The sequence below is a fragment of the Oncorhynchus clarkii genome, chromosome 1, assembly GCF_045791955.1.
Source record: "Oncorhynchus clarkii lewisi isolate Uvic-CL-2024 chromosome 1, UVic_Ocla_1.0, whole genome shotgun sequence".
In the NCBI taxonomy this organism is placed as follows: domain Eukaryota; kingdom Metazoa; phylum Chordata; class Actinopteri; order Salmoniformes; family Salmonidae; genus Oncorhynchus; species Oncorhynchus clarkii.
The window spans coordinates 20,875,528-20,897,683 of NC_092147.1; the positions used below are offsets into that span (position 1 = coordinate 20,875,528).

The following is a 22,156-nucleotide window of genomic DNA, read 5'->3' on the forward strand; positions in this document are numbered from 1 at the left end:
AAGATTAACTACTGAGACAACCTACAATCATCTAAACTGGAACAGCCATCTCAGTAACGGGTGTAATAAACCCAACAGATTGGATTAGTTAAGAAAACCGTATGTTATTAATCATTGTGTAGCATAAAATGTATCAACCAATCAATGTACATGCACAAACAGATATTACAGTAAAACAACCAGCTCTGAAAATCTCCCTGCAATAGAGCATGCTGGGAAATATTATATATGGTTCAATGTAGAACCCTTCTTGCCTTTCAAAGAACCATTTTTTTCCCAAAAAGTTTATTATGATGTTAAAGGTTCTAGGTAGAACCTTTTGCCTTAAAAAAAGAACCCTTGTCTTCCAGAAAGTTTTTTCTGATCAAAACAATTATTGGTAGAACCCTATCCCTCCACAAAGAACCCTTTTGGAACCTAAGAGTATATGGTGAGGTCACTCACCTGGCCCATTGACGGCCCCTGCATTCTGACAGCACAGATACAGACATGGATAAAGATACAGCTACAGACAGACTCCAAGAGAGACATAGATAAGGACACAGTTACAGACACAGATGTAGACATACAATAGATAAAGGTACAGACTCAGACAGACCCAGACATAGACACAAGCTACAGACAGAAGCTGCAGATGAAAGGACTGGGTGATGGCAATAGTCATCCTGGTCCTCCAGTTTCAGACAGGTGGCCATCTGACTACTGGTGACAGTTGCCTGGCATGTCTTGTGTCTCCGATCTCATGTCTGACTGCTGCTGGTTGAAGGAGGTTTCTGGGGAGAGAGGGACTAACATAGAGAGACAACTATTAGATTTATCTCTATTTTGGCATCAGAGTGGAGAGGAGCGGAGCTGTTGAAGAGATGGTGGGAGAGGGAGTCCCCTTATAACGTTACTGTCTAATCATACAATTGGGGACAAATACACTGGTTTCATATCCTATCCAATGAGCTCTGTTCAATTGGATATCATGCTCATACTCATCATGAATCTTAAAAGACAGGTTGGTTGTTTAGCATCAAAACCGACTCGTGCACAACTATGGAGTAAAACAGAAAGGTTTGGCTTATAAGCTATATTTCCTCTCCAAATGTTGATTAAAAACATAAATACTTTTGCACAATGAGCACTTGTTGTTGCTCAAATGCATAGTTACAGTTGTTGGTTAGCTAGCTAGGGAATTTTTGCCTTATTAGCATAGACATGACATGAGTCAAAACATGACATCAATAACAAGATACAACGAGCTGAAACGATACACCTACAATTCTCCACATGGCAGCTTCTTGTCATTGTTTCTAGCTATCTGACCATTCAGAATCACAACGTCACACGGCCTTCTACCTCATCGATGCGAGTGCATAATTTTTGTGACGTTGTCAGCCAATCCATCTATAGGTAAGAGAATCGACTTGCAGAGTTTACTACATCGCTAAACACTAACCTGAAATATGTAGACCTTACTGCTATTGACCCATTATGTCACTTTAGTTGGGAAGATGTGCACAGTGAGGAAGGAGGCACACAATGGATGGATAATTGCCTCTAATTAAATTCAAGCCTTATTAAATCTGTGGGAAACTAGCAGCTGAGCTAATCTAACCCTCCATTGTGTTGTGTCTCATATTGTTTCTCATTGGTTCCCTGTTACTAGGAGAGGACCATGCATCGGGTCGTCATGACTAGCCCCTGTCCTGAACTTAACTGTCCAGAGTCCGAGCAGGTCACTCTCACCAACAGGTGCTGCAAAGTCTGCAGAGGTATTGGAAAATACATTCACCTACCTATATTCTACAGATGTAAACCTTAAAATAATCTGCAAATCATGACTGGAATCATTGCAAGAAACCCACCTGGACTGTTAGACCCAGTCTGAGAGGAGTGACCTGTGTGTAACCTCCATAGAGATGGATAGAGGATTAATCTTTGCATCTGTATCGTTATAGCATCAATGGCGCTGCCCATGCTGTAAAAGATGCTATCTCCATTTTAAAGTAGTCCATTTTCTTCTTCTTCATTGGCTGATTGCTCCCAAGTCATAGGAATCCCCACCCAGTTGATTGCCATTGATAGCTTCCACCATTTTAAAGCAATGTCCATGCTAAAACGGCTTACATCCATGAGTCCTCTATCTATAGTAACCTCTGTGCCCTAGGTCACGACTTCTGTGCGGAGGGCCACGGCTGTGTGGAGCACTCTGACTGTATCAACCTGGAGGCTGGGGCCTGCTGCAGCTGCAAGGACGGCTTCCGCCCGCTCCGAGATGACAACGCATACTGTGAAGGTACATAAAGGATTCTAATAAAATAATAATAGAATTGATAACAAACCTTCCATTGATCTACTGTTTTCCTACAGGTTAATTTATTTTGCAGATCCAGTTTGCTTTTCCTTTTGTGCACTTTGGTTGAACTGTGAGGTACTTGTAATAGCATAATTCTTATTTTGCAACATAACTACATCTTTCAACACTTTGAGAGATGACATACTGTTAAACAGACTGTCTGCTGGGATTTGTGTGGAGGTATGAGACATACGTACAGTGTCCGATCCAAGGACTTACTTTCACTGACATTCTCACACCACTCTTGTCCCTTTGTCTGCTTGTGGTCAGTCTCTACTGTCTATTGGTATGAAAATACAGAACGCTCCCTAGCTTTGTTTATTGTATCACTGTTAAGAATGCATCAGTGATATTTTATGAGCAGTAGTGCTGTCATGTAAGTAGTGTTACTCTATACTCTATATATACAAAAGTATATGGACACCCCTTCAAATGAGTGTATTCGGCTATTTCAGCCACAACCGTTGCTAACAGGTGTATAAAATCGAGCACACAGCCATGCAATTTCCATAGACAAACATTGACAGTAGAATAGCCTGTACTGAAGACCTCAGTGACTTTCAACGTGGCACCTTCATAGGATGCCACCTTTCCAACAAGTCAGTTCGTCAAATATCTGCCCTGTTAGAGCTGCCCCGATCAGCTGTAAGTGCTGTTATTGTGAAGTGGAAACGTCTAGGAACAACAACTGCTCAGCCGCGAAGTGGTAGGCCACACCAGCTCACAGAATGGGACCACCGAGTGCTGTAGCGCATATAAATTGTATGTCCTCTGTTGCAACACTCACTACCGAGTTCCAAACTGCCTCTGGAAGCAACGTCAGCTCAAGAACTGTTAGTTGGAAGCTCCATGAAATGGGTTTCCATGGCTGAGCAGCCGCACACAAGCCTAAGATCATAATGCCAAGCGTCGGCTGGAGTGGTGTAAAGCTCACCGCCATTGGATTCTAGAGCAGTGGAAACGTGTTCTCTGGAGTGATGAATCACGCTTCACCATCTGGCAGTACAACGGACAAATCTGGGTTTGGCAGATGCCTGGAGAACGCTACCTGCCCCAATGCATAGTGCAAACTGTAAGGTTTGGTGGATGAGGAATAATGGTCTGGTTATTCATGGTCCGGGCTAGGCGCCTTAGTTCTAGTGAAGGGAAATTCTACACAATTCTGTACTTCCAACATTTGGCAACAGTTTTGGGAATTCCCTTTCCTGTTTCAGCATGACAATGCCCCTGTGCACAAGGCGAGGTGATTTGGCCCTCCACTTTTGAAGATTGGAAAACGTGTTAATACATCAAGGGCATTATTTCACATGGGTTGCCTGCAAAAATACATGCTCGTAAATGCTATATAACATACACTGTGAATATAGATGTCTTCGCCCCTCGTCTCCTCCCTCTCCTCCCTCCTCCCACATACAGTACATGTATGCTTCTTACTATACGGAATCTTCCTGGGATGATCAAAGACGAGATGACTGCTTCATCTGCAGTGATGTCATGCTATAACATCTACAGTGTTTACCCCAACTCATATTAATACATGTGGGATTCCGGGAGCTAAATCGAAACATGACGTTGATGACTAGTGCAAATAAGCCATTAATTCTTGGCTCCATATCGCTTTCTTCCTCACTGCTTCACTCCGTGCCTGTGTGCATACATGCCCTACTTTTAGCAAGCTGAAAAATTCCCTCCAACTTCTCTGTTCTGTCACCTTCACCAAGATCAGTGGGATGTCTTTGGCTACAAGTTTGTTGGCGCTGACAGAGATAACCAAGGAGGGAAAGGCATGTGTGTGAGAAAGAGAACAGTTATTCCTGACCTCATGTCAGTCTGTTTTAATATGCTGAATATGACCAGTTGGTCATATTCTCTGCATCTCTGGGAATCTGCATAATTGAAGATGACATCAGCCCCCGGTCTCAAATTAATGGAGTGTATGGTCTCTGGGCTTCAGGTTAAGTTCTTGCCACACGGCACCACCTCCACGCACTGAAATAGACTGTGACCTCCCTCCGCTGTGTACATGCAGCACTACAGGCAGCTTAACCCACTATATGTTGGAGGGAAGAGTTTTGCTAAAGGCTTTGCAAAATCTGTGAGGAAGACGTGTTCAATGTTTTTGCACACCTATTGTGTTAAGAACGTGAAGGTTCAAATTAGGTGTGTATATTTCAATTTAGAATTGAGCCATATTAGGTTTTTTCTGTGTTTTTATTTAGCTTTATCTTGGTGTTGTAGTATGTTTGGAAATTGGCCATATTCATGACTGTATTCAGTTGTTCACTGAATGACTCAGAACAGCCATTCCATCAAAGGGGCAATCAGCAGTTAAAATGACAACAAAGCATTTTCCCCGCCACTGTTTCGGTAAAAAGCTGAGGGATGCGGCTGGAAGAATGTAATCACTCTTACATTCATAGACTTAGCTATTGATGCATGGACCGGCCCACTCACCTCGAGAGTGACCCAGGTCTCTGTATGAAATTGGATAGGGGTGTGATCTGAAAACTGCATTTGCATCTGAAATTGCGTAGGAACCAAATTGACTATTGTAACTCTCACAAAATAAATGTAATTTTGGGGGTGCTTCTGGAAGTCACTTACATTTTGAGTAATGTGCCCTGCTAAAATAAGTGGACCCGTCAACTTACACTGTAGTTGTTTTGAGTGAGTGTATGAGAGAGTTATGTTCAGATAATAGTCTGGACAAAGGTAGTTATGCCATTTTGCTGTTGAGGGTTGGTATATGTCAGTAGACAGATGCACACAGACATTGAAATTGGCAGGTTCCAAATGTTTGTCAGCTTCATTATCAGATCGCAGAAGAGATGAGATGGACTCTGATAGACAGTCTTGCTGCACACAATGTACATACAGTACACGATACATAAAGTACATACAAAATACCCCAATACAGTTCCCTGCACCCATCAGGCAGGAGTCAGATAGGACTAGGTATATCTGTCTGGAGGATAAGACAGACACTAACGTTAGCTCTTTAAAACAGTCCTAGGTCACTGATGTGCTGAAAATAGCATATGAGATCACTCCTGTGTAAATGTTTCATAGAAGCAATGGTAGCAGAGACAAAGGGGGAGATACACTCCTCTCCCAGCCTCTTTCTGCTCTGTGAGATAAAGTGCTGTTCTCTCTGACAGAAAAGCACCAGAACCCATCTCTAAGATTGCGTCCCAAATGGCACCGTGTTCCCTATATAGTGCACTACTTTTTGACCAGAGCCCTATGGTGCCTGTTCAAAAGTAGTGCACTACATAGGGAATAGGGTACCATTTGGGATGCAGTCTCAGTCCCTCAGAAGGCGAAGGCAGCCATTAAGAAGGCTCCTGAACAGCTTTTACCCCCAAGCCATAAGACTGCTGAACAGTTAATCAAATTGCCACCCAGACTATTGACATTGACCCCTTTTTATTATTATTATTATTTTTATTTTGTTTGCACTGGCTGTATGAACACTGTAGACTCTACCCCACACACTCACACATACTACACTGAACCTCCAACACACACATACATACACACTACATATGCTCACAAACACATACACACACACACACATGCATATTGACGCCACACACACCCACACTCACTCGCACATAGACACACTCCTTCACACTCTTCACATATGTTGCTGCTACTCTGTTTATCTATCCTGATTGTCTAGCCACTTTTACCCTTACTTACATGTACATATTACCTCAACTACCTCGTACCCTGCACATTGACTCGTTACCAGTACTCCTTGTATCACATTGTTATTTTATTGTTGCTTTTTCCTTTTATGACATTTTTTTTATTTTGCAAATATTTTTCAACTCTGCATTGTTGGGAATGGGCTCGTAAGTAAGCATTTCAAGGTAAAGTGAAATTTGGCGCATATGACCTATTTTTTTTTTATTTGTATTTTCCAACACAGCTTCATGTGTTGGGGTGTGTTAAACATCAATGTTAGAGTAAGAGCCAAGCTGCTGTGGCTATGTGATGGACTGTGTGATTGGCTCTAAATTGAGGCATCAGTAAAGCGCTCCAAAGGTTGAAGCTAGTCTCATTATTAGTATTCTTACCACAGGAGAAAAGACAAGGGGCAGATCGTGTAGGTTTTTCTCATACGGAAATAATTTTTTTCTGGGTCTCTGAAAATTACTGTAGTATCAGTTTTCTTTTTATACCTCAAAAGGACAATTTGAAATGCGTCTCTATTTTGAAGTACACAGTAATTTAGTCAACTATCGGCATTTGCACATTGCAAACCTTCACGAGATTTATCTAGTGTATTATTACCATCCAGAGGGACTGTGTGTGTACAGAAGGATAGCGGCTGTGTACCATCCAGTGCATTGTGACCTGGCCGGTGTATTTTGCAGCGTGTTTTAATGTCACAAGGTGGAGGGAGGCTAATTGGTGTTGACTGAGGGGCACAGCTCACTCCCCAACGCAATCACTGCTGGGATGAGCCTGACCCACACAGCGTGCAAACGCCAAGACTGCTGACAAACACCCTGTGGTGCTGAAAACCAGGCCAGTCTGTAAATAGCAACAGCATATGACAGCAACCGCGCTCCTACTGTATCCTTCATCACCAGAGACACTTCCCCTGTGTTTGTCAGGCAGCATTAGAGACAGCTACAACTACTAGCACCTGTTATTCAGAGAGAAGGATGATAGATGATGGTGATTCATTCAAAGAGGCAAGATTCCGCAAGATTAATGAGTGCCGTGAAGGAGCGTAAGCCCACTCACTCCCTCAGACAAATCCCCCATTTCCTTACATGCTTGATAGCATAGCAAGGAGTTTATTCTGTAAAATACATTAGCATTCATATACAGTAGCTTGTCATGACACACACGCACGCATGTGCACACACACACACACACACACACACACACTGCATTCCTCAGTGTCTGCAGAGTTCATTCATACCAGTCCATTATTCTAAACTCAGGTACTGTAGTGGTATGATTCCTCTCACTTCATTCTCGCTATGATTTATCACTTCTGGTTGTTGCCTTGAAAAGAGACAATGACTGTACTGCTTTTTAAACAGAATTGAGACAGAATTGTTGTTGCATCCTAATGTGCTTCTTTTCACTCCATTGTGTTAATTGTTTCGCTTTCCAAAACAGTTTGAGATGCTTTTCCATGTTTGTTTTTTTTTACTCATTGACTGGTTTTTGAAAGAGATGAAAAGATGTTGAGCATTGTCTCTCGCCCATTAAAACACAATCAACAAAGCATATAATCTCCCCACCAATGTTTAGGCAATTGTTCTGAAGAGATACTAATGGCTCCTAGTTGTTTTACTGAGAGGCCTGTTTGCGTAGAGTGATTATAACATGTAGCTTGAAAATAATCGGAGACTCTTGGGATTTTAACATAAAGGAGCCAGATATTTTTCCTCTATCAATTACAGCTGCAGACTCTGCTGAATGAAGGAAATAGAGTTGCATTTATTCTCCATCCTAATATACCATGCTCTGCCTCCTTCGACCTAAGCAATATATTGTGGAAATTCTTACACAGAGACACTCAAAGTCAATCTTAAATGAATCATTGTTTATTGTCATCATGCTTGAGAGGTTCCAACAAAGTTAATTCCCTATAGTGAACGTCTGTCAGAAACTCGAACGGGGCAGTCCCGTTAGTTCCCTTCTATACTGACAAGTCATATTTGCATGATTTAGCTTATTCACTGTTCCCCGGGCGCCGAAGACGTGGATGTCGATTAAGGCAGCCCCCCGCACCTCTCTGATTCAGAGGGGTTGGGTTAAATGCTGAAGACACATTTCAGTTAAAGGCATTCAGTTGCACAACTGACTAGGTATCCCCTTTTCCCTTTCATAATTAATTAATTAATTAATGAATCATTGTTTGCTTCATTCATGTGACCAACCAATACTGGGTCATGCATGTGACAGACCAATACCTCACAAGGCTTCTTCTCTCTGAGCGGAGACCTTAAAACGGAGATATCTCTAAACAAGGCTCTGTGTGTGAGGATTCGTTAAATCAGTCACTTGCATGAACACAGAAATTGGTTTATAGAAAAGCACCAACACAACATTTTCCATCACAAATACATAGACAATTAACATGTAGTATCACAGTAAGTGGAGTGCTGCCTAGAGAGAAACCTATTGAGGAACTATTTTTTTATTGTAATATGTAGAATAATTTTAAAAAATATAATTCATACGCAAAGCAGTGGCACCTACTGAATTGTCTGAAAGACAGAAATGTCTGAAAACTCTCCAAACAGAATAGCCTATCTATATACTCTTGCTCCGTTCACCGAAGGTGCTTCAACAAAGTACTGAGTAAATGTTCTGAATGATTATGTAAATGTGAAATGTGTTTTTGCGTGTAGATTGATGAGGGGGAAAAAAATATTTGATACATTTTAGAATAAGGCTGTAATGTAACAATTTTCTACACACAATAACCTAAAATGACAAAGCAAAAAAACAAAATTTCACATTTACATAATCATTCAGACCATTTACTCAGTACTTTGTTGAATGTGGAAAAAGTGAAGGGGTCTGAGTACTTTTCGAATTCACTGTATACAGTAGATCGCTGGTTGTTGGTTGAGCTCTGTTTGCATTGCACTGCGTTGAATCACAATATGAGTATTTTATTTACTCCAACAGTTTTTTTGAGATTCTGCATGTTGTGTATAATGCTTTGACAGTTTTTTTTGTTTGTGTACTTCACAAAGAGTTGCTGTGACCACTCTCCAAGGGTCTCTCAGGGGGATGCAAACCCATTTCACACCTCACACCTGTACAGGTTACCCACTTAAACATACAGTGAAACAGGACTATATAAGCACCCCCTAATTATTATTTAATATATTAGCTAATGTGGTTAGGAATACATTTATAAAAGATTGAATCTACTGCCTTGTGGTGAGTCATTACGCATAAAGAAAATATATAGACAGTTCTGTGAGGTTGACTACATGACTACTTGGCTTTTCCAGTTCAACAGCAGGGATGGGCAACTGGCCCTCCTTTTGAAGGCCCTCAATCCAAAATATATCTCACTCAGATATCATATTAAAACCTGCAAACATTTCTCTCCACCCTATTGGAAAATATGTAGAATTGCAGGAAATTAGCTGTTAAACAGCAACATTTTCTCTTCGCCCCATGGTACGAAATTCACTCTAAAATGTAAAAAATGTATCTTCTGTCAAAAGTGGGCTGCTAAAATGTTTTGCTTGCAATGTGGTGGTGGGGGAGAGGTATGCAGACCTGCGAGCAACTGTCGCCCTTCAAGATTTTTGATGGCCCCCACCCCCATCAAAGTTGCCCATCCCTAATCTAAAGTATGAGTAAAGGATGTTGTTCTTTGAGTACATGGAAGACCTAGACGCACAGCCTCCAGTGTCCCCCTCCATCTCCTCAGGGTCTCCACTGATGAAGGAAAAACTACACTTGAGCTCTCCCTCCTTCCCTAGCTTTGTATGAGGACTTAAAGCTAATCTGGGGCCCTTGTCTTTAGTAGAGCCACTGTTAGGGGATCCTAGGGTTGGCCATGCATGACCAGCTGTCCTGTCCTTACACCTCTCCCCAGATATCGATGAGTGTGCAGAGGGGAAACACTACTGCAGGGAGAACACCATGTGTGTCAACACCCCCGGCTCCTTCATGTGTGTCTGCCACACGGGTTACATCAGGATCGATGACTACTGCTGCACAGGTGAGTCTTTTCTTGTGGAAGACTCTTATAGCTGCTAACAGGAGAGACCCATATTGCCCTACCAAGCAAAAAGGCAGTAACTGCTAATTTGGTCGAAAAAGAGTTGATGTCATTTTTGCTACATTAAATACATGCTTAATAATGTGGACAAGTGTCCTTCCACAATTTTTTCTTGGAGAAAATGGGGATCATGTCAGCTGTAACTCCATAAAGTTATTGTGAAACCACGTTAATAAAAGCCATTTTTCTTAGTTCCACGCTATGAGCAGTTACTGCCTTTTTGCTTGGTAGGGCAGCATACTGTACTTGTTTCATGTTTATGACTTCGGACTAAACCGTTGAAAGCTGCAGACTTGCCTTTTCAACAGAAGTTATTGGAAGGGATATTATTTAATAAGGTAACTTAGCTGTGCTCAGTGTGTGCGTCAGCGTTTGTGTGTGTGTCAGTGTGTGCCCACAATTGTGACTCATGCTTGTGAGCCTTTTTAAAACATTTCCAGAACTATCATCATGTGATGAAATCACTTCAAACACTGCATAGCCATGTACAGTTGTATTTCTTTCATCACATTCCTAGCGGGTCAGAAGTTTACATTCACTCAATTTAGTATTTGGTAGCATTGCCTTTCAATTGTTTAACTTGGGTCAAACGTTTTGGGTAGCCAGTTCTTCCATCATCTTGAATATGCGCCTCGGAATTCAATTAGGACAATGTGTTTGTCTTCACTTCTAGCTTGTGAGAGGACCTGAGATGGCTATGAGAAGGACCCGATCACGTGACGGGCATTGGCTAATAAGAATTGAGATACAGTGCCTTGCGAAAGTATTCGGCCCCCTTGAACTTTGCAACCTTTTGCCACATTTCAGGCTTCAAACATAAAGATATAAAACTGTCTTTTTTTTGTGAAGAATCAACAACAAGTGGGACACAATCATGAAGTGGAACGACATTTATCAAAAACTGAAAAATTGGGCGTGCAAAATTATTCAGCCCCCTTAAGTTAATACTTTGTAGCGCCACCTTTTGCTGCGATTACAGCTGTAAGTCGCTTGGGGTATGTCTATCAGTTTTGCACATCGAGAGACTGAATTTTTTTCCCATTCCTCCTTGCAAAACAGCTCGAGCTCAGTGAGGTTGGATGGAGAGCATTTGTGAACAGCAGTTTTCAGTTCTTTCCACAGATTCTCGATTGGATTCAGGTCTGGACTTTGACTTGGCCATTCTAACACCTGGATATGTTTATTTTTGAACCATTCCATTGTAGATTTTGCTTTATGTTTTGGATCATTGTCTTGCTGGAAGACAAATCTCCGTCCCAGTCTCAGGTCTTTTGCAGACTCCATCAGGTTTTCTTCCAGAATGGTCCTGTATTTGGCTCCATCCATCCTCCCATCAATTTTAACCATCTTCCCTGTCCCTGCTGAAGAAAAGCAGGCCCAAACCATGATGCTGCCACCACCATGTTTGACAGTGGGGATGGTGTGTTCAGCTGTGTTGCTTTTACGCCAAACATAACGTTTTGCATTGTTGCCAAAAAGTTCAATTTTGGTTTCATCTGACCAGAGCACCTTCTTCCACATGTTTGGTGTGTCTCCCAGGTGGCTTGTGGCAAACTTTAAACAACACTTTTTATGGATATCTTTAAGAAATGGCTTTCTTCTTGCCACTCTTCCATAAAGGCCAGATTTGTGCAATATACGACTGATTGTTGTCCTATGGACAGAGTCTCCCACCTCAGCTGTAGATCTCTGCAGTTCATCCAGAGTGATCATGGGCCTCTTGGCTGCATCTATGATCAGTCTTCTCCTTGTATGAGCTGAAAGTTTAGAGGGACGGCCAGGTCTTGGTAGATTTGCAGTGGTCTGATACTCCTTCCATTTCAATATTATCGCTTGCACAGTGCTCCTTGGGATGTTTAAAGCTTGGGAAATCTTTTTGTATCCAAATCCGGCTTTAAACTTCTTCACAACAGTATCTCGGACCTGCCTGGTGTGTTCCTTGTTCTTCATGATGCTCTCTGCGCTTTTAACGGACCTCTGAGACTATCACAGTGCAGGTGCATTTATACGGAGACTTGATTACACACAGGTGGATTGTATTTATCATCATTAGTCATTTAGGTCAACATTGGATCATTCAGAGATCCTCACTGAACTTCTGGAGAGAGTTTGCTGCACTGAAAGTAAAGAGGCTGAATAATTTTGCACGCCCAATTTTTCAGTTTTTGATTTGTTAAAAAAGTTTGAAATATCCAATAAATGTCGTTCCACTTCATGATTGTGTCCCACTTGTTGTTGATTCTTCACAAAAAAATACAGTTTTATATCTTTATGTTTGAAGCCTGAAATGTGGCAAAAGGTCGCAAAGTTCAAGGGGGCCGAATACTTTCGCAAGGCACTGTATCTGAGAGAGCCATGTGAGTGAGAGGTGCTTCGAAGCACGCAGCCGGGAGAAGGGAATTATAATTATTATATTCAGCCCAAGGGTACAACGGACACTGGCCGCAAAAGGCATGCATTTTTTTAGAGGGCATTACGGCCACACAAAGGGGATGCCACCTCAAATTCAAGGGATTATCAAGTGCTTGTCAAATTTTTAATGAGAGACAGAGGAAATGTGTGCAGCCACCACAAAAACAAAGCAGAGCTCATGCCTTCCATGCAACTTTAAAACAAATCATCATTAGTCACATGATGCAACCTTAGAATGTATAAAAAAATCTAAACATATAGCCCAATTATATCCATATAATTTTCCAAGTAGTTATAGATAACTCTAAATGAAGCGTATAGGTGGACCTGTTTTTTTGTTAACCACTCAACACAGAATAGCCACGTGTGTACTCCCAGAAATCTTTTGGATAAAATATCCTTTCTATTTTATTCAGCTACAGTTGAAATCTGAATTTTACATACACCTTGGCCAAAATACATTTAAACTCAGTTTTTCACAATTCCTGACATTTAGGATTTAGGACAGTTAGGATAACCACTTAATTTTAAGATTGTGAAATGTCAGAATAATAGTAGAGAGAATGATTTATTTCAGCTTTTATTTCTTTCATCACATTCCCAGTGGGTCAGACGTTTACAAACACTCAATTTGGTAGTATTGCCTTTAAATTGTATGACTTGGGTTAAATGTTTCGGGAGACTTCATCAAGCTTCCCACAATAAGTTGGGTGAATTTTGGCCTATTCTTCCTGACAGAGCTGGTGTAACGGAGTCAGGTTTGTAGGCCTCCTTGCTCGCACACACTTTTTTCAGTTCTGCCCACAAATGTTCAATAGGATTGAGGTCAGGGCTTTGTGATGGCCACTCCAATACCTTGACTTATTTGTCCTTAAGCCATTTTTGCCACAACTTTGGAAGTGTGCTTGGGGTCAATATCCATTTGCGACCAGGCTTTAACTTCTTGACTGATGTCTTGAGATGTTGCTTAAATTATATGAATATATTGTCCATCCTCATGATGCCATCTATTTTGTGAAGTGCACCAGTCCCTCCTGCAGCAAAGCACCCCCACAACATGATGCTGCCACCTCCATGCTTCACGGTTGGGATGGTGTTCTTCGGCTTGCAAGCCTCCCCCTTTTTCCTCCAAACATAACGATGGTCATTATGGCCAAACAGTTCTATTTTTGTTTCATCAGACCAGAGGACATTTCTCCAAATAGTACAATCTTTGTCCCCATGTGCAGTTGCAAACCGTAGTCTGGCTTTTTTATTGCGGTTTTGGAGCAGTGGCTTCTTCCTTGCTGAGCGGCCTTTCAGATTAGGTCGATATAGGACTCGTTTTTACTGTGGATGTAGATACTTTTGTACCTGTTTCCTCCAGCATCTTCACAATGTCCTTTGCTGTTGTTCTGGGATTGATTTGCACTTTTCGCAGCAAAGTACGTTCATTTCTAGGAGACAGAACGCGTCTACTTCCTGAGCAATATGACGGCTGCGTGGTCCCATGGTTTTTATACTTGCGTACTATTGTTTGTACAGATGAACGTGGTACCTTCAGGTGTTTGGAAATTGCTCCCTCGGATGAACCAAACTTGTGGAGGTCAAACATTTTTTATGAGGTCTTGGCTGATTTCTTTTGATTTTCCCATGATGTCAAGCAAAGAGGCACTGAGTTTGAAGGTAGACCATGCACAAAGTAGATGTTCTAACCGACTTGCCAAAACTATAGTTTGTTAACAAGAAAAACTAGTTTTAATGACTCCAACCTAAGTGTTTGTAAACTTCCAACTTGTACATACAACCTCAAATAACCAGTGCACCCGCACATTGACTCTGTATCAGTACCCCCCTGTATATTGTCTCGCTATTGTTATTTCACTGCTGCTATTTAATTACTTGTTACTGTTATCTCTTATTCTTATCTGTATTTTTTTTTAACTGCATTGGTGGTTAGGGGCTCGTAAGTAAGCATTTCATTGTAAGGTCTACACCTGTTGTATTCAGAGCATGTGACTTGTCGGATGTGACTTGTCGCATGTGACTTGAATCGCTTTGAGATTCTTTGAAAGCGCTATATCAGTTGAACAAATTAGGGCAGGCAGGGCGTGCATGTGACTGAGTGGGGAGGGAGAAGAGGCAGCCAAGTCGATCTATACTGAACAACAATATAAACGCAACATGCAACAATTTCCACGATTTTACTGAGTTACAGTTCATGTAAGGAAATCAGTCAATTCCAATAAAAAATTATTTGGCCCTAATCTATGGATGTCACAGGATTGGGCAGGGGCACAGCCATGGGTTGGCTTGGGAAGGTATAAGCTCACCCACTTGGGAGCCAGGCCCACCCATTGGGGAGCCAGGCCCAGCAAATCAGAATGAGTTTTTCCCCCACAAAAGGGCTTTATTACAGACAGAAATACTCCTCATTTCCATCAGCGGTCCAGGTGGCTGGTCTTAGATGATCCAGCAGATGAAGAAGCCGGATGTGGAGGTCCTGGGCTGGCGTGGTTGCAAGTGGTTTGCAGTTGTGAGGCCAGTTGGACATACTCTACGCCAAATTCTCTAAAACGACATTGGAGGTGGCTTATGGTAGAGAAATTAACATTAAATTCTCTGGCAACATCTCTGGTGGACATTCCTGCAGACAGCATGCCAATTGCACGCTCCCTCAACTTGTGACATCTGTGGCATTGTGTTGTGTGACAAAACTGCACATTTTTGAGTGACCTATGCCATACCTGTCAAGTGGATGGATTATCTTGGCAAAGGGGAAATGCTCACCAACACGGATGTAAACTAATTTCTGCACAAGATTTGAGATAAATAAGCTTTTTGTGCGTATGGAACATTTCTGGGATCTTTTATTTCAGCTCATGACAGATGGAACCAACACTTTCCATATATTTATAGCCTCCAATACCCTACTCAATAAATTGGGATGCAGTCTATCACAGTGCCATCCGTTTTGTCACCAAAGCCCCATATACTACCCACCACTGCGACCTGTACGCTCTCGTTGGCTGGCCCTCGCTTCATACTCGTCGCCAAACCCACTGGCTCCAGGTCATCTACAAGACCCTGCTAGGTAAAGTCCCCCCTTATCTCAGCTCGCTGGTCACCATAGCAGCACCCACCTGTAGCACGCGCTCCAGCAGGTATATCTCTCTGGTCACCCCCAAAACCAATTCTTCCTTTGGCCGCCTCTCCTTCCAGTTCTCTGCTGCCAATGACTGAAACGAACTACAAAAATCTCTGAAACTGGAAACACTTATCTCCCTCACTAGCTTTAAGCACCAGCTGTCAGAGCAGCTCACAGATTACTGCACCTGTACATAGCCCATCTATAATTTAGCCCAAACAACTACCTCTTTCCCTACTGTATTTATTTATTTTGCTCCTTTGCACCCATTATTTCTATCTCTACTCTGTACATTCTTCCACTGCAAATCAACCATTCCAGTGTTTTACTTGCTATATTGTATTTACTTCTCCACCATGGCCTTTTTTTTGCCTTTACCTCCCTTCTCGCACCTCACTTGCTCACATTGTATATAGACTTATTTTTCTACTGTATTATTGACTGTATGTTTATTTTACTCTATGTGTAACTCTGTTGTGTGTGTCGAACTGCTTTGCTTTACCTTGGCCAGGTCGCAGTTGTAAATGAGAACTTGTTCTCAACTTGTCTACCTGGTTAAATAAAGGTGAAATAAATCAAATAAAATAAAATATTTGTTCAATATAAAAAGACTGCAAGCAAGATTCCTCGTCTTTCTTCTCCTCTGTTCTTCTCTGTTCTCCCCTGTTCTGTTTCTCTGTCAGCAGTACTGTAGCCCTCCATGTTCAGGTCAGCCAGTTCTCCTCACACCAGATTGAAATGCCACATGGTGACACAGTTACTACTGACACAAGCACTCTTTTTCTGTAGAGCTACCCTTAGAGTTGTGTTCCCTTAGAAGGTATAGGCTCACCCACTTGGGAGGCAGACTTGTGTTCCCTTAGAAAGGTATAGGCTCACCCACTTGGGAGGCAGAGTTGTGTTCCCTTAGATTGTTTCAGGTAATGAGTTGAAGAAACAGACTTCGGGAAAGATTTACTAAGTCTGCATCAATATAGTTTGTGGTTATAAGAAGAGAATGATACTGCAGCTAAAAAGCTTACAATTTCTTCTATAGTCCATGTTTTTACCGTGGATGTCATATGTACAGTGCCTTGCGAAAGTATTCGGCCCCCTTGAACTTTGCGACCTTTTGCCACATTTCAGGCTTCAAACAAAGATATAAAACTGTATTTTTTTGTGTAGAATCAACAACAAGTGGGACACAATCATGAAGTGGAACGACATTTATTGGATATTTCAAACTTTTTTAACAAATCAAAAACTGAAAAATTGGGCGTGCAAAATTATTCAGCCCCTTTAATTTCAGTGCAGCAAACTCTCTCCAGAAGTTCAGTGAGGATCTCTGAATGATCCAATGTTGACCTAAATGACTAATGATGATAAATACAATCCACCTGTGTGTAATCAAGTCTCCGTATAAATGCACCTGCACTGTGATAGTCTCAGAGGTCCGTTAAAAGCGCAGAGAGCATCATGAAGAACAAGGAACACACCAGGCAGGTCCGAGATACTGTTGTGAAGAAGTTTAAAGCCGGATTTGGATACAAAAAGATTTCCCAAGCTTTAAACATCCCAAGGAGCACTGTGCAAGTGATAATATTGAAATGGAAGGAGTATCAGGCCACTGCAAATCTACCAAGACCTGGCCGTCCCTCTAAACTTTCAGCTCATACAAGGAGAAGACTGATCATAGATGCAGCCAAGAGGCCCATGATCACTCTGGATGAACTGCAGAGATCTACAGCTGAGGTGGGAGACTCTGTCCATAGGACAACAATCAGTCGTATATTGCACAAATCTGGCCTTTATGGAAGAGTGGCAAGAAGAAAGCCATTTCTTAAAGATATCCATAAAAAATGTTGTTTAAAGTTTGCCACAAGCCACCTGGGAGACACACCAAACATGTGGAAGAAGGTGCTGTGGTCAGATGAAACCAAAATTGAACTTTTTGGCAACAATGCAAAACGTTATGTTTGGCGTAAAAGCAACACAGCTCATCACCCTGAACACACCATCCCCACTGTCAAACATGGTGGTGGCAGCATGGATGGAGCCAAATACAGGACCATTCTGGAAGAAAACCTGATGGAGTCTGCAAAAGACCTGAGACTGGGACGGAGATTTGTCTTCCAACAAGACAATGATCCAAAACATAAAGCAAAATCTACAATGGAATGGTTCAAAAATAAACATATCCAGGTGTTAGAATGGCCAAGTCAAAGTCCAGACCTGAATCCAATCGAGAATCTGTGGAAAGAACTGAAAACTGCTGTTCACAAATGCTCTCCATCCAACCTCACTGACCTCGAGCTGTTTTGCAAGGAGGAATGGGAAAAAATTTCAGTCTCTCGATGTGCAAAACTGATAGAGACATACCCCAAGCGACTCACAGCTGTAATCGCAGCAAAAGGTGGCGCTACAAAGTATTAACTAAAGGGGGCTGAATAATTTTGCACGCCCAATTTTTAAGTTTTTGATTTGTTAAAAAAGTTTGAAATATCCAATAAATGTCGTTCCACTTCATGATTGTGTCCCACTTGTTGTTGATTCTTCACAAAAAAAGACAGTTTTATATCTTTGTTTGAAGCCTGAAATGTGGCAAAAGGTCGCAAAGTTCAAGGGGGCCGAATACTTTCGAAAAGGCACTGTATGTAGCATGGTCGTCATGTTCTTTGTGAGTGCATTACAGTGCGAGTTATGAGGCTAAGTAGATCCCTGTGTGTGTCGTCTCTGATGGGGACACAAAACATTTCCTCTTCTTCTGTAATTAAAAAAGCAATTACCACTAATTCAAACTAACTCAGCACGGAGGAGAGGAGGTAGAATGCAGAGTAAAGGAGCAGCCTGCCTGGCTGAGACATGCCAGAAAGAGGGGTTGCATCCCAAATGGCACACTATTCTCTTTATAGTGCACTACTTTTGACCAGGGCCCATAGGGAGGGCCCATAGGGCTCTGGCCAAAAAGTAGGGAATATGGTGCATTTAGGACATAGCCAGAGAAAGGATTCGGGCCTGCTGCAACGCTGCTTTCCTCCCCCCTCCCTCCCTCCCCTCTGAGCTTAAAGCAGTAAGAGTCTGTAAGACCCACCAAGACAATGCAACAACACAGCAGATTTTTTTACATTTCCTGACTGCCACAACTATGCCCATGGTGGGTTTCTCCTTGTTGATGGGAACAGGAAACAAAAGAGGATATGGGAATGGAGGTGGTGAGGCTGTCAGTAGGTATTTTAGGAATGTTTCAGAAGGAATAATCATGAGAATTCTCACTCATCTCACACTTTTTTGTTTTCTAATTTATTCAGTGAAGAAAAGACACACCTTGCGTACTCAGTCTTTTTCTCTAGTGTTAGTTCTCCTTAGACACACCCTGAATTACATTCCACTCAGATATATTTCTATGCATCTTAGAGCCGGATGCAGTCTCCTATTCATTTGTCTCCTATCCTGCAACCCATTAGTTTCACCGATTTACAATGAAGATTAATACTGCAGCCCAGTGGATTAAGTTGTGTCTCTGTATTTGACATAGAATCTTATTAAAATGCCTTCAAGTCAGAGCCATGCACACCTCTGTTATGCATCCTGATTAAACCGAGGCGTATTCGGGGGGCCTGATATAATGACTTTCTGCCTGCTACACCTTAGTCAAATTACTGTCGTAATCTCTCTCTGAGTTATTGGACTATCAGTGTATATTCACAATCATTGCCTCAGCGCATGATATAGAATCGCTCATATAGAGCCACACTCCACCTCTTATCTGATATTAAAAAGATCAATTATGGTTAAATTGTACTTAATTCAAAACTTGTCCGATGGACCCATATGTGGCTAGATCAAATCAAACCGACACAATCTTATTAGAGCACATACACAAGGCACTGCCTCCGACAAGATTCAATGTTTATTTCCAGAGTATGCCATCTCGCCCATTCCTGTTGCACTGTGATATGTTAGTGATAGAGGCCCTGTGCTAAGCTAGCCATGGGGTTCTATTCATTATTAATAGCAATCAAACATCTGTTTCTGTTTGAACAGGGTCCAGAGGGAATGGGCTATTCCCCAAGTGGCTTAGATAGGAAATATAGCACCAGCTCAACAAAACACAAAATATAATATCTCCCATGTCCATTAGAATAACTAATTCAATATGAGGATCTTTATTATTCTCTGTGGATTCGAGCAATTACTAGATTGCAAACCTCAGCAGAAATAATGCACAGGTAGCCTAATTATATTGCTTTTCCATAAGTGCATGTATCTATACTAGTCTGCATAGTGATTTAAGATAGAATACAATTATTTAATTGAGTAACTCTAACAGTAATTCTGGATTAAAAGGCTAAACCCAGAGAGATTTTCTATAGTAACATCGTGAGGTTCTGGGTTCAAGTGAACATGGTATTTACATAAAACACCCCACAGTGAAAGGGGTCACTATTTAACATCCCAGCTGGTCAATGTCGAATAGAGTCAGGACAGAAAGGAGCAACCCAACTTTCCCCTGCTCTCTGACTATCATTTTAGCCTTGACCTTGAAGGAAAGTGCCTGGGGTGTGCTCCTCACTCCTAGAGATGGGTTGCCTTTGAATGTTATTAGAGGGCTGCTGTCCTGAGGTGTGTGTGGTGAGATGTGAGGTGTGTGACCCCGCTCTTATCTGATGATAACCAATCCGACCTTGGTCTCAGAGGCAGTAGGAAAGGAGGGTGGGAGGGAAGGTGAAAGGGAGGACGGAGGTGGTGATGAAGGGAGGGCGGAGGTGGTGATGAAGAGAGGGCGGAGGTGGTGATGAAGGGAGGGCGGAGGTGGTGATGAAGGGAGGGCGGAGGTGGTGATGAAGGGAGGGCGGAGGTGGTGATGAAGGGAGGGCGGAGGTGGTGATGAAGGGAGGGCGGAGGTGGTGATGAAGGGAGGGCGGAGGTGGTGATGAAGGGAGGGCGGAGGTGGATTTGAAGGGAGGGCGGCGGTGGATTTGAAGGGAGGGCGGCGGTGGATTTGAAGGGAGGGCGGCGGTGGATTTGAAGGGAGGGCGGAGGTGGATTTGAAGGGAGGGCGGAGGTGGATTTGAAGGGAGGGCGGAGGTGGGGCAGTGGGGATTAGAAAGGATAACTTCCACTGTGTGAAGTCAAAGGGCCTGGCAGACACAGAGGATTATGGGAAAACAGTGGGCCTTGACCCCCGTCTCCTCCCCATCCTTTCATGCTTTGTTCCCACTCTATTATATCTCCCTTTATCTCAGATATTGCATCTTATGATGACGTTGATACTCTCCCAAAGATGGAAAACAGACACTGCTTTTTCAACACAGCCTTCACATTTAGAACTGTTATTATGATATGCCTGTGAAGACCCAGAATGTCTCCATTTTGCATAAAGATCAGTGCGTTCTCCATGAGTTTATAAGTAGTTCTAGATGCAGTGACTGTATTAACTGATACAGTGACTGTATTACCATGGCCTAATGCAGTTTTAGTTACAGTGTGTCGGTCAAATTGTTGGACAAAGGCGGAGTTGGCTCCAGGCTGGGCTGAGGCTCCAGTCAGTCAGTCTGCTGTATCACGCTACAGAGGGCTCCCTAGTGACAGCCTGTACATAATTGATTGTTTATCTGTCTGCAGCATGAGCAGCACTAGTCAAGAAGAAAAACCCCTACACAGGACGCAAAGGCACACACATACACAGATGGACGCACGCAGACAGATGTACTGTACGCGCACACACACACACACACACACAAAGGATATCCTCTTTGCAGACACACACACACGCACCTAGTCTGCCAGTTTCTCCATCCTGTCGATTCAGAGTGATGGCATACAACTACCCTGCCCGGCAGGCATAGACAGATGTGACCTTGGGCAAATCTCCTCTCTGTTTTTACTCTCCCCTTCCGTTAGTTTTATATGCTATCTGCATCTCATACGACACCCTGTTCCCTATAAAGTGCACTACTTTTGACCAGGTCCCATAGGGTTCTGGTCAAAAGTAGTGCACTTTGTAGGGAAAAGGGTGCCATTTGGGACACATCCTATATGCTGCCTCAGTGGGGACTCAGAGCAGGTTTTAATGCAGGACATCAGCAGGTGTGATAGAGCAGCAGGACCGGTGTTCCTTCATGTTCTTGACTCTGTCATATAGACATCATACCCTCAAAGGAGAATCTCAACACCACATCACTTTCAATTTGTTTGAGCCTGATACGGTTCACGAAATGTAATGGATGGGATGATTACAATGAAATGGATGTAGTTTAGGTCTCTCCCGTGGCACGCATTCTCATTCAGATACATCCTTGTTCTCAGATAGTAAGATGTTCCGTTTGAGGGACGTTTGATTTTTGCTGTATTAGACAATAGAACTCCAACAACTACAGAAAAAATACTTCCACTAATTAGGAGAAAAGCACAATATATTAATACTATACTTTATTGTTATTGTTTAGTAAGACTCCTGAGAGCTAGTTGGTTGGTGTATGAACATGTGTGAGCACAGCAAAGAGGACTTGAT

The 22,156-nt window shown here is 42.4% G+C and overlaps 1 protein-coding gene across 2 annotated transcripts in view; it reads left to right on the plus strand.

Annotated features, from left to right (window-relative positions):
* Positions 1 to 22,156, plus strand: part of LOC139415642 (protein kinase C-binding protein NELL2a-like) — a 92,838-nt gene that overhangs the window by 37,028 nt on the left and 33,654 nt on the right. For both annotated transcript variants that reach the window (XM_071163760.1, XM_071163765.1), the window contains exons 11-13: positions 1,655 to 1,760; positions 2,156 to 2,284; positions 9,939 to 10,064. In XM_071163760.1, coding sequence (XP_071019861.1) covers positions 1,655 to 1,760; positions 2,156 to 2,284; positions 9,939 to 10,064 — 361 coding nt within the window. The remainder of the gene's footprint in view (positions 1 to 1,654; positions 1,761 to 2,155; positions 2,285 to 9,938; positions 10,065 to 22,156) is intronic.